Below are 13,424 nucleotides of genomic sequence, written 5' to 3'. Positions count from 1 at the left end.
TGTCTGTTTAATAACAAAGAAAACTCTGTTAGAACTACAATGTTTTGTTTACACTTCTATGAAAACAAAAACAGGTCTATATAACTTTCTCATAACATTTAAAATAGATACAAACAAAATGCCCTCTCACACAAAATTATTGGTGGTTTTGTAATATGCAAATCATATAACTGTTAAAATGACTTACAGCCTATTGCGTTGAGTGTGTAGACAAAGGTAATATCTTTGGTTAGTTTGCTTGCTAGCTGTGAAGTCATTATTTGGTTAGGTCAACTACCCTCCTTTAAGAGTAGACTAGTCTGACAGATAAGCAATCAATCTGTCTGTAGGACTAGGCTAATAAGGGGTTAGTATACCTAACCTAATAATGACCTGTCACAGCTCAGCTAGTAAGCAAGCTAACCAAAGATATTACCTTTGCCTACACACTCAATACAATTGGCTGTAATTTGGTATGAATGAGATATGTTCTCATTAACATTTTTTGATAATATTTAATATTTCATTTCGATATAGATAACAGATCTTTTGGTGTTTTGGATGTAAAATGCATAGTCTAATGAGATAAATAATGCAAGGTCTCATGATGACTTAAGATAGGAAAGCATCTAACGGAGTTATTTCATCTTTTAATATTTGTATTTTAAAGAGTCACCTCTTAAGAATATCTTTAATATAAGTTATGAATTGAAAAGGAAAATAAGTCAAAGATCATCATAAAATGAAAACACACATACATTAGTTCAAACAATTTGTAACTAGTACTTAAGTCAAACGCACCCTTCAACACAAACAATTAATCATATATAGATATTTATATTGAACATCCACATATTTCAAACAACAAAAATTAGCAGTCCATAAAATAAAAATCAGCAGTTCGTTTTCCAAAGTACCTTTATTAAGGACCTATCAGATTGACAGAATAGTCTAATATTGTTTTAGCCCATTTTATGTATCTTTTAATCAGTGCAAATTGGAAAATCAATTTATCCTATTAACTTTTTAAATTTTTTAAATACTGATTCAAAACATTATGAAATAAGACGAAGTGGTATGATACCCAATGATGCAACTGTCCACCAGACATGTTTTTACTGGACATTTTCAACTATTAGTAGCTTAAATTTCATACAAACAAACATTCATAAATTTCCATATATTTATACCTAAATATATCCAGACTCTTTGTGTCTTATAAATAACTTTGAATATTTACATATATATCAAGCCATATGAAAAATGTGTTTTGATAAATTCCTTTTATACTATTTTTTCATTCTTTTCTCCGCTTTCTTTCTTTTTTACATTTACATGCCTTTCTTTGTATGCAATCCTCAAACATTTGACAATGTTTCGTGCAGGTTACAATTTATTCTTCCTTGCATACTTTTTATCCATTTAAAGTAAAGAATCTAAAGCACTTAAATATGGTGTAAAATCAAGATTTTTCATATGGCCTAATTTCAAATGAAACATCTCTCTCAAAAAATGAGAGAAAAAAATTATGATAGAAATATAAACCTCTCCGCAAATTTGCTAATTTTAACTACAGCACAAACAAATTTTTTGGTATAGAAAATAAATATTTAATTCTTTAATACTGTGTAAAGTATAGAGTGCAATAAATAAATATATAAACAACAAACAAACAAATAAATACTGGCATCATACAACAGACAACAATAAATAGAATACATATTTCTCTAAGGTCCCTCTTTTGGTCAAAACAGTAGAAGTGAGGTTTTTAATTCAAAAAGAATAAAAAAATATGGCAAATAGATCTATATTTGAACATGAAATTCAGGCACGGATCTGGACATTCAATCATAAATTTTAGTCAGTAATCAGGATTAAAAATTTATGCTGGAAAACAACAAAACCATTTTTCATTGGTTGATTTCTGAGTAATAATCTCACTCAACAGTTAGCCCTAGCCTCTCAGTCAAAAAACCCCATTGCACAATTATGGTACTCAGATTTAGAATTTTGGACCAATCAAATTATTGGATTTAGTGTTTTGAGCACAAATTTTGTACTCCAAGTACCGAGAAATGATTTAAGACTGAGGGCCCTTCGCTTGTCAAAGTTATTAACTGAAAAAGTTACCAAAATCAAAATTAGGTTCAGCACTAGCAACAAGGGGTGGTAAGGCAGCAAAAAACACACTTATCATTTATTTAGCCTAAACTGGAGTGTACATTTACATAATAGGTGGTTATTTGGGCAAACTATTAAATTTACAACACTTTGCATAAGGATAGACTTCTTTGTAAGTGCATATATAATTCGATGTGACATGGTTAAATATTAAATGAATTTGGAATCTATGAAGATTTTTTTTGTGACTTGGAGCATGGGTCACTTGTCTATTTGATTTGTGCAAAATTACAAAAAAACTAAATGTTTATGTTGAGGGGGATCTCGGTGTGGTTGTTAGAAGTCTCTTTCTACCCATTAAAATATATTTAAATAAAAAAAAAATTAAAAAAGAAACATATACTTTATTTTTTACATACAAATGGGACTTAACGATTCTACAAATACTGATTTTAAAGAATACTGCATATAAATATATATATCTGTTTTACATATGGAAATAAAGAAAGTAAGATTTTCTTTTTAATATTCATCACTGCAATCTTTATCTGGAGCTATTTACAAAGAATATAAATTGGTTTTCTGAATATTTAATACCCATTGAAAGAATGTCGTTATTTCTCAAAAATAAAATAATACAGTTTAAAACAAAAACTCAAAAAACTGCAACATTTTTAAAACAATTAAAGGAAAGAAAAATCTAAGTAATATAAGAAGAATTTTCCCCACATGTAAAGAATTTTTTTTTGCAATAAATATAAGTTCTATATATGATATTAATTTTAGAAAAAATATTTATCACTGTAAAATAAATCTGGATGAAGGCTTACAATTTTAAACTATGACTATAGATCTTTTTCAAAAGATAGACTAGAACTTATGACAAAAAAATCCTTAAATCTTATACATATTTAAATGGAAAAGTTAAAGATTACCTACAATATCTTATGGGTTGAATTAAAAAAAATCAAAAAATCTACAGATTATATAAAAAATTCTGGAATGTTTGTTTTATAAATATTTCTGTGTACAAAAAATATTTGCAAAATATATGAATATCTGAATATGATGATTTCCCATTCTGTGTAAATATAAAATTGGAATGTGTCATTGAAAAAAAATCTGAATACAAAGAATTCATTTATAATGTGGGTACAAATGTTCATGGATTGGTAAAACCTTTATTTTAATGAATATTTCATATTAAGAAATTATGAAATCTGCATAGAAAAATGAAACTTTTGTTTAACAATTAAATACTGTGGATTCATTAATATTCGTTGGATACCAATTTTCGTAGATTTCGTGGATACCGAAGAACCACGAATTTAAATGTTCAACGAATTACTAATGTTCTTGTGAAATGTATGCAGACTTGAAAAAAAACACGAATTTAAATATCCACGAATGTGCAAGTTTTCCTCAAACCACGAAAATTGGTACCCACAAAAATAAATGAATCCACAGTAAGTGTTACCTCTATCAACTAAATACATGAAAAAAGGTACGAATAAAAATAAATCTACAGTACTTGGTACATATAAATATTTATCAGCAGTTAAATGGAATGAAATATTTATCAAAAATAATCATCAGAAAGACTGACACAGAAATTTGCATAATAATTTAAGCAGTTTTGTGAAGTGCACTTTTTTGTGTAAAAAATCACATAAAATGACAATATGCCACATGAAATCGTATAAATCTGGAATGCTCAAAACAAAAACAAACAGAAAACTACACCTGATAAAATGAATAAGAGATAAAGTTCTCTAAACAAAATAATTCATCAGGGTGTTTTAGTTTAACAAACATAAAAATACACCTGATAACATGAACAGAAATGTCTCTAAAAAGATTCATCAGCGTGCTTCAGTTTATGCGAGGCCATCTGTGCTGGTCCCAACACTCCAAAGTTACAACCTGCCTTCAGGCAATGATAATGACTCTGTTTGCCAGAATACTGACAAGCAAAGAATTTACAATCTTCTGTGATGCCGTACTTGTGAAAGCCCTGAGAGTTAATACTTTCCATTTTTGCATGGTTTTTACGATGAGTGAGTACCTTACTAGAATCGGTACAGCTATAGTCACATTTGAGACAGTGAAAGTGAGATGCTTTTCCTTCATACTCGCACGAAGAACGGTGACAGTCCTGGTTCATGCGGTATTGCTGCATTTCTCCACCCGTCAGACTGTCAATCCTCTCGTGACGTAATGTATGCTGAATGAGACGAGATCTATCACTGAAACTATAACCACAATCCTCCCTAGCACAATGAAAATGAGTGATCCCTGATCTATAGGCACATTTGGCATACCCACAATCGTCTTTAAATTTAATACGTATGTAACCATTTGGGATGGAATCATCTTTTAGTCTTTTAGGACTAACACTAGTCCTCTTGGTTTTTGTTACCATGACAGTTGTATCAACAAAGTCCAGATTTTTTGGTGCACTTCGCTTACGACCAGACCATTTGCTGAGATCTTGTGCTTCATTCTGATCAAGATCATCACTCTCGTTTTCAAGTTCAGAAATGACAAGTCTCCCCTCATCCTCATCATTTGAATTCTCGTTCATTTCCGTGATCTCATTGTGAGCTTTTTGAGCTTTTGCTATCATGGTAGAAAATATATTTGGGTTCAGATTCAGTGAGGATTCTGCATCTTCTGTATTTTCTCCATCTTCCAAACTGGGAGCCGGTTCAGTTTTGATAGGAGTAACATTCCAGTTCATGTTCTCAGGTTTTGGAGCAATGTTGACTAGACCTTGTGTAATACCTTCAGTTTTGGCTAGTTTGATACCATGTCTGCTAACGTGAGCACGTAATCGAGCTGGATCAGAAAAGGCCTGATTACATTCAGTGCAATGATAATGGTCCCTTTTCTTCAATTTACAGAATGGACGGCCACAGTTTTGTTGAGCTAGAAAATGCATGGTGTTTCTAAGTAATGGCCATGACACTTGTGGAGGCAGGTTATTGCCCTTCTGTTGTAAAAGTACAGTGAGAGGTGCTGCTGCCAATGGTGTAATGGTGCTGGTTACCGTTGGCGATTGAAGTTTTACTGCAGACTGAAGCGACACAGAGTTTCCAATACCAGGAGATAGTAATGGTACGCCTGATAATGCAAATGTTGGAACAGCAATTGGAGTAAAAGTTGTCGTCGATGATAGTCCACCAGAAATTGAAGATGAGACCATTGGCTGTACGGAGATGACTGAGGACATCTGAATACCTTCACCTCTAGAGAGACCAGATAATGGATAAAATGTACCCGATGTTTTTATCGTGGGGCTATGAGCGATAGCTTTGGATACAACAGATGATGTTGGTACTTCTGGTATGGGTGATGTTTGAATTACAGAGCCCATTTCTGATGCTTGATGTTTCTTGTCATGTTGAAGCATGGTGCTATGTCTTACGAACGAGTAATCACACTTCGGACGAACACAATGAAAATGTCGATTAGCTTTATTATTGTGACAATGTGGTCTACGACAATTCACATTCCGATCGAAGAATTCAAATCCCTCCATGATATTTACAAAGCTGTGGAAATCCTTAGCATGAAGATTGAGAACATCCATTCTGTCAGTGGCCTGGTGGCATCGTGGTCGAGCACAGTGGTAGTGCTGTTGCAACCGGTAGATACAAAACTCGTCTGGACATATATCTCCTTGCTTGAAAATTTTGAACCCATTGATAGCCTGCGGTATCCCGTAATTATTGACCTCTACTCCTTTGGTTGATTCTTCAATTTCTTCATGAGACAGTTCTACTTTGGGTATGATTGGAATATCATTTTTAGGGTATTTCGGTGGACGTCCTCTTCTTTTTGGAGATCCATCATCATTTTTGCAGTTAGATGGTCTATAAGATTTTCCAGCGGAAGCTCTTGCATACTCGTGTATTCTGTAATGTTCTAGTCTACCAAATGTAGGACCAGAATGAGGCACTACATGGGAACATCCAGTCTGAAATGTAGAAAATCATAACATTTTATAAATATAAAATAGCAATTATTTATCTATGACAGTCATGACAGTGTTCTATATAATCATTGATAATATTATATGGTTAATATGTATGTTGACTTCAAAATTTTAAATATCTTTACAATCTTTTTCTCTGATCACATACTAACTATCATTGAATGAAATTGCTTTTCTTGGGTGCGGATACTCTCATGTAAAGTTCTGTATTTTCTAATTCTCACCAAAGTTAAGGTTTGTAAATTTTCTCTGAAATAATATTGTGTACTTTTCATTCTCATTAAAATTGTATATTTTTTACATTATATCTGTAGCAATATTTTGCATCTTTTATATGCAAACAATGATTTTTAGGGCATATGAATTACACATAAAATAAATGCTCCATTTTATTCTTAATTTTCTTCACTCTGTGACTAAACCAAAAGCATTTTTTTTAATCAACCATTCTGTAACAATACAATTTACTAAAATCAAAAATCTATAGAACTACTTTATTTAAAGTTTTACGTACTGATGTATTAAAATTGGATGCTATTTGTTGTCAAATATAATGCCAATCAAATACTGTTAATTAAAGTTCTCAATGAAAATCAAAGTGATAGTAAACTCACCCAAATACAATGATAATGTTTTTCCTTCAGATTAAATTCACATCCATCAATACACATCTCTAACTGTTCATAAGTAGTGTATGCTACTGGGGTGATACGATCTTGTAATTCATGGAACCTGTAAAGTGACTAGGCCGTTAGTAAAAGGCAAATACAAATACATAGTTACAGGTATTGATTTAAATGATCTTAAAATTCACAGAGCCTCAAAATAAGTATGACACTCATTCAAATATATTGGTAGTTTCACTTCAAATACATTGTCAGTGTTTTTTTACAATGTAACAGAACTATCTATGCATCTGTTCTAAAACTGGATAGTTTAGCTAGTTATAAAACCAGGTAAGACCCAAAAGTTTTTCGCTTAAATAATAAATTCAAATATTATCTTTTTGTAACTGTGTTATTTTTTTTTATTTAAGCACGTTTTTATGTATCAAGTTCAATCATATTCAACATGTACGAATCCAAGAATTCAGTACAGCCATTATACTCAAAAGAAAGCTGTTAAATAAAAAAGAAACAGATGCAATGTAAAAACTTGTTGCTTATAAATTCAAAAATAAAGAAAATACAAATACATACCTAGCATGTTCTCTAACACCATCTTTAGACTTGAATAGAACCAAACATCCCTCAACTTTACAATGGTAGTGGTCCTTATATAAATACTGACATCTAGAGTTACATGGGTCATTGGCTGTATATCTGTTAATATATATTCATTGTACATTAATACATCTCTCGATAGTAATGAAAAGTAGACATAACAATATTACTCAAATTCTAAATTTTTATTTCCTATTGTGACATCAAATTTAGTGTAAAAAGATAGTTATTACCTTCACAGTTTTTATAGTATGATTAAGGCATATGGTAATATTTTTTATTTAGGTAATAAATACAAAATCTCATTCCTAAAATAATTGTGTTTTTTCTTTCTATTTCAATTTGGTCAGAATCAAAATATCTATTTCTATTTTATTTTTCAGAAATGATAATTTTGGATCAAAATAACACCTTTTCTTTATTATAAGAAATGAGCAAAACTCTGTCAAACTGATTTAAACTTTTAAACATAATCAATATTAAAGTCTGAACAATAATTTCAGTTACTTCCCTTACCCTGCCAAAATAAAAAACAAAATTTTTACCTTATGAGGTAGCTTTTCCATGACTCATCTTTTTCTCTTTTATCATGAGTCCTCCCTGACATAGGGGGTAAGAGATGTTGAGGTGCTATAGAGGTGGTCATGTACACAGGTTGTTTATTTTGAGGAAGAGGCACTGAGAATTGAGGTGGTTTTTCTACTGGTTTCATGTCCGAATCATCAGCAACAGATGGAATAGGTAAGGTCAGGGAACTGTTCAACTGGTCCCCTGATATTTTGGTGCCATACTCCTCCACAATAGAAGAAGACTTTTCTGTCAGTATAGAGTTTTCTTCAATGACTGAGGACTCATCATTAAATGATTCAGATTCTGATTTAAAGCTCATTTGGTCTGACATGCTATCATCCTGCAAGTTGTCAAATTTAAATCTCTTTGAATCTCCAGAGCTGGCACTGTCTGGTGCCTCTCTTTTGATTGTCACCGGGAGCAACATCGACTCCTGCATTACTTGAGGGGTAGGTGGGAAACTGTCATTCATCGAGTCCATAGAGAGGTCCTGTTCTGAGTAAATTGTTGAGTTATTCATTGAGTTATCTCCCATGGGGTCCATCATATCCTGGCTACCGTCTCTGTATTTTTGGTATGCTGTCTCGAACTCTCTTCTCTCATGCTTCCTCTTGTGAGAATAAAGCTGAGCAGTTGAATGAAGCACATAGTTGCAAGCTGAAAAGTAGAATGACATTTTTCCTTTACTATGTCCATACATTTACATTTGAAAAAAGTCACATACTGGATGAATGGAAAATTATCACATAAGACACGTAAGCATCAAATCAACAATAAAAAATATACAAATTAACCTGTTATGAATTCTTGGAAAGTCTTTTCAACTCAGATAAGTCAATCAAGATTACTCATTTTTTTTAGATGAAAAATTGTGAAGGGACATATTTTGCATTTTAAATTTTGATACCATTTATACAGCACTTCCAAAAATAGCAAAAATTGCTCTTGCATATTTGTCTATTTTTTCTAACAAAAAAAAAGGGGGGGGGGGGGGGGGGGAATATCTGAATTTAAAGTATTTGAGGTGGCTCGGGTCTATTCTAAGTTTCTATCTGAAGTGCCATATTTTTTTCTTATTTTATTCTTTACAGAAAGTGAATCAAATTGGGCGAAAAAAAATAGGGGGTCATGGACCATTCAAGCTCAAAATTTTACTTTGAAAAAGGTATGTAAAAGGGACCATTTTTCATTGAAATGATAGGAAAAATAGAGGTATTTACATATTTTTTTTCGGAATATCAAATAAAACGTTCTATTACACTTGATCCAAAACAGTAATGTAAAAGGTGAAATACAGCTTCAAAGAATGAGTAAATAAAAAACATAGGTCACCGATAAGGGGAAAAAATATTTTGCCTTAAAACCCAAATTTTGGCGGGAAAATGGTGAAAACAGATACACATAATAACGAGAATATTCTATTCGTGACATAACTACAATGATTTAACATCTTATCATTCAAAATATTTTCAAAAAATAATATTGAATTTAAGACAAATACTTTTTGTGTGCATTGTAATTCATGCTTGAAATTATGTGCAGTCGAATAGTCCCGATCCAACTCAAGTCTAATAAATGCAAAAAAAGAAATAACTAATTTTAGAATACTAACATCCATACACACCTTGTCTAATACAGTGTATGTGGTTGCTGACTTTTGAGTAACGACATCCATGGTATCCACAGTGTTCATACTTCATAAACTTTTTAAATCCATCTTTAGCTAATACTTCATCTTTCTGATGGTATGTCTTGTGTTTCTCTATAAAATCAATACATAAAATATCAAAATCTGACATTCCATCGTAACGTTAAGTATCACAATGCAAGAACCCTATGGGTAGTCAAGGTTGTAAAAAAAAACATTCTCATCTTCAAATTATTTAAGAGAAAATTTTATATATCTGGCTTTTATTTTCTTCAATGTTCTATATTTTCATACACACCATAAACCTCTTTCTTACAGATCAATCTACTTTACAATAACTTGTGTCTTATCCTTTTTTTTTGTGATAATTTGCAAATAATTTTTACATTTCCAAAAATAAATAGAGTTATCTCCCCTAGACAATAAAACTTTCAATTACAAATATCAATCATTGTGTCCTTCTATTGTCAAATTAGAGACTTTTAATACATTTGATAACTTATTTTATGGTCATTTTATTCACTAAATTATTATACACTTCTCTCGTCATTTTAACTGCTTTTTCATGTCCTGACTAATCTTTTCATTTTAAATTTGTTTCATGTTTTGTAATGTTTCCACATCAGTAGCAAAAGATTTTAAAAAACACATCTTTATAAATATTGTAAGGGAAAATTCATGTCCTAATGTTGAAAATGTAACAAAAGTCTAAGGAAAAAGTGGAAACAAGGTGATGTCTAAAAACTATATTTGTTTTAAAAGGTATAATTATGATACAAATAAAAAAATCATGAACATTTAAATAATTTCTTGATAGATATACAAATATCTTGATAATATTTCACATGTTGTGACAAATATATATATTTCCAACCAAACCATTTCATCATTGTTCTAAATGAAAAGTATCAATTTACCCATATCAGCCTTGTTTTTAAATGTAAAGTGACATCCTGATCTGCGACAATGGAAGTGAGTAGTTCTCTGTCCATAGAAGGAACATGTAGGTGTCCCACAATCTTCTGTGGCTCTGAACCTCTGGAAACCTTCCTGTATGATGGCTGAGTCTTTACGATGATAGTTAGCATGCATCTGTACATCTGATGTACTTATGTAAACCTTATCACAGCAATCCTGAAAAAACAAACAAAATAAAATATTTTGAGTTATCTCCCATGGACCTATTCATAAACATCATGTAAAAAAAATCAGAGTTTTGAAATACGGAGTTTCTCTATCCCAAGGCATAGCATCATTAGCCTATTTGGCACAATTTTTTTCTTGAAATGCTCTTCAACTTCATGCTTCATTTGGTCTTCCACTGACAAGTCTTATGAAGAGGAAATGCTGCTCTGGCACCATATTAAAACCTGGTATCTTTGGTGAGTTTTTTTCACATCTTTTCTTTTGAGAACTGTTTTAAATGTTTTCATATGATTGTCATTTATAAATGAAATTTATTTGTGTATAAAAAAATGATATATAATAAATGAAACAATATCTAATATCTGTCAAGAAAAAACATTAAGTTTTTATTTTTTTATTTTCATCCTCAAAACTTAGCAACTGATCCTGTTTGTACCATTTTCAATACTTATATATGTAAACTGCCATACCTGAAGGCAATGGTAATGAGTCTGTCTTCCATTATGTGTACATGATCCAAACTTCTGACTGCAGTCATCTAGGGGACTATATCTCATGAAACCATGTTGTAAGGACTCTTCTCGTTTCCTATGCCACTTGTAGTGACGGACCATCTCCTCTTTCTTGACAAACACTCGGAAGTTACAGTCCATACAGTGATAATGCTCACGATATCCCAGATCTTTACAGTACTTAACTTTGCAGTCAGTACCATTGCTAAACCTGATGGATATAAACATTAAACATATATTTTACCAATTCAGAGTCCTTAGTAAGTTGGGTAAACTAATACATATATATTACTTATGATATAAATAATCTCAAATATCTATTTTGATTGAGTTATCTCCCTTTACAGTGTTTCATGGGTACAAAATGAATAGTTTTCTACTTTCAGTGATTTGAGACTTGACTTCTATGTCTTGAAATTTTATTATTACATTTCGGTTTCAAAAATGTACAGGAAAAAAATATTGTATATGATGTTTGATTTTTATTTCTGTAGACATTTAACTGACTGAAAAATGTCTTGTGTCAGTTCTATTGATAAATCTGAAGGATGAAAAAGATCTCAAAAATATACTTAGAGGCAATTATCCCCCTTTTATTAAATGTACAGATTAAAAAAATAATTTGATTAGTTTTCATATTGTCATTCTTACAGAATCTTTCATGAATTATCACTTTTTACAATTAATTTTAAAAGATGACCTGTTTAACCTTGTCACACGTTTCTGTGACTGTTCCGTATCAGTAAACCACGACACTGATTGTCATATGTCATTTTATGGGTTAAGTCTATGTCATATCATTGATAGACTTTATTTAATGTATTCCGAACTTTTTTTTTCATACTTGGTCAATTTATAATAAGGCTGTTAATACAATTACTAATTAAACAACTAATTTATTTGAAATATTTAAAATTTGTATACACTTATCCCAGATTTTGTTTTTATCCCCCTGTTTTATCATTAATTCAACAGTAACAATTGTTTTCAAACTATCATCTGTTATATTTCATTTTAAAAAGATTGAGTTATCTCCCATTAATCATATGAAATTTAATTCTAAATAGTTTTTTTTACTGTTTTACAATTAATTTTAAAATAACAATTGTTTTAAAAACTATGACTTATGTTAAGATTTTTTACAAAAATAAAATGTATGAGTTATCTCCCATTGTTCACATACCTTTTGAGATATTTAGAATATTCAGCCAAACCATGTTTGACAGAGCTGGCTGAGAGTGGTGACTTAGATATTGTGGCCAGTGGCTTCACTGATGTAAATTCCTGTGGCAGACTAGTGATATTGTTCAAGTTTAGTGGCTTGATCCCTGGAAATAAAAGTATTCAAAGGTTAAAAGAATAGCAAAAACAACTGAAATGTAATATCATAATTGTTTCAACAATACAAATAAGATATGGTATGAGTGCCAATGAGACAACTCTCCATCCAAGTCTTAAATTTGTATATTTTTTTTTAATTTTAAACCAAAGTATATTTATAATGTACTTAAATATATGTAGTTCGGCAAGGCCCATTAGCTAAATGCTGTAAATAGAAATGTCTACTCCAAAAGTTAGGCAGAACATGTAGAAAATGTGATCTTTGTTTGAACTGTTTAGACAATTCTACACCCAATTCAAACTTAAATTATCTCCAGCTTATTCATGGTAGTCTTAAAAGCTTCTTAGCAGACTTTTAATATATAAAATTATAAAAAAAATCTTTTTACATACAAACAAAAGCATTCAATTGATTTTCAAATAGAAATTTTCTTTGCAATATCTTACAACATTTAAACTAACAAAAACATTAATTTTTTTTGAAATTACAATATTCCCTTAGCCTTATCTTATACATTTACACATATCAATGTTGCCACAAAATACACCCTTACATGAGGAAATACCCTATAAATCCTAAACATGTGCTAAAATATAATAAATATCATCTGATATACATGGAAAGATGAATCTGGACATCATATGCATTGCAGTTTCAAAATTGTAAGCCATCGGAGAAAACTATCAGAGAAAACTACAACAGGTGCTTTGAAATGAACATGAGCTCTAAATACGCATTAAAAACAATAGAAATTCTTCTTGTCAATTAGTTTTCAATTAAGCAGGTTATATAATTTAATAAATTGTGCATAAATTGCAGGAATAAACAATTACGTGTCTTGTTTATTTTGGGTGTAAAATTTTAAATGTCAACATTTGCATGTGAA

At 30.8% G+C, this 13,424-nt stretch overlaps 1 protein-coding gene across 6 annotated transcripts in view; it reads right to left on the bottom strand.

Moving 5' to 3' along the window:
- Positions 1-589: 589 nt before the first annotated feature.
- The window catches only part of LOC134692104 (zinc finger protein castor homolog 1-like), a 38,038-nt gene continuing 25,203 nt past the window's right edge, over positions 590-13,424 (bottom strand). For 5 of the 6 annotated variants that reach the window (XM_063552518.1, XM_063552516.1, XM_063552519.1 and 2 more), the window contains exons 3-10: positions 12,380-12,524; positions 11,155-11,407; positions 10,456-10,672; positions 9,503-9,652; positions 7,866-8,547; positions 7,297-7,419; positions 6,712-6,829; positions 590-6,079 (exon numbers count right to left, since the gene is read on the bottom strand). In XM_063552518.1, the coding sequence (XP_063408588.1) occupies positions 3,950-6,079; positions 6,712-6,829; positions 7,297-7,419; positions 7,866-8,547; positions 9,503-9,652; positions 10,456-10,672; positions 11,155-11,407; positions 12,380-12,524 (3,818 nt within the window). In that variant the 3' untranslated portion in view covers positions 590-3,949. The remainder of the gene's footprint in view (positions 6,080-6,711; positions 6,830-7,296; positions 7,420-7,865; positions 8,548-9,502; positions 9,653-10,455; positions 10,673-11,154; positions 11,408-12,379; positions 12,525-13,424) is intronic. The other variant, XM_063552515.1, reaches the window with a different exon arrangement.

The sequence above is a fragment of the Mytilus trossulus genome, chromosome 12, assembly GCF_036588685.1.
Source record: "Mytilus trossulus isolate FHL-02 chromosome 12, PNRI_Mtr1.1.1.hap1, whole genome shotgun sequence".
NCBI lineage: Eukaryota > Metazoa > Mollusca > Bivalvia > Mytilida > Mytilidae > Mytilus > Mytilus trossulus.
This window is presented reverse-complemented; position numbering and strand designations above follow the sequence as displayed.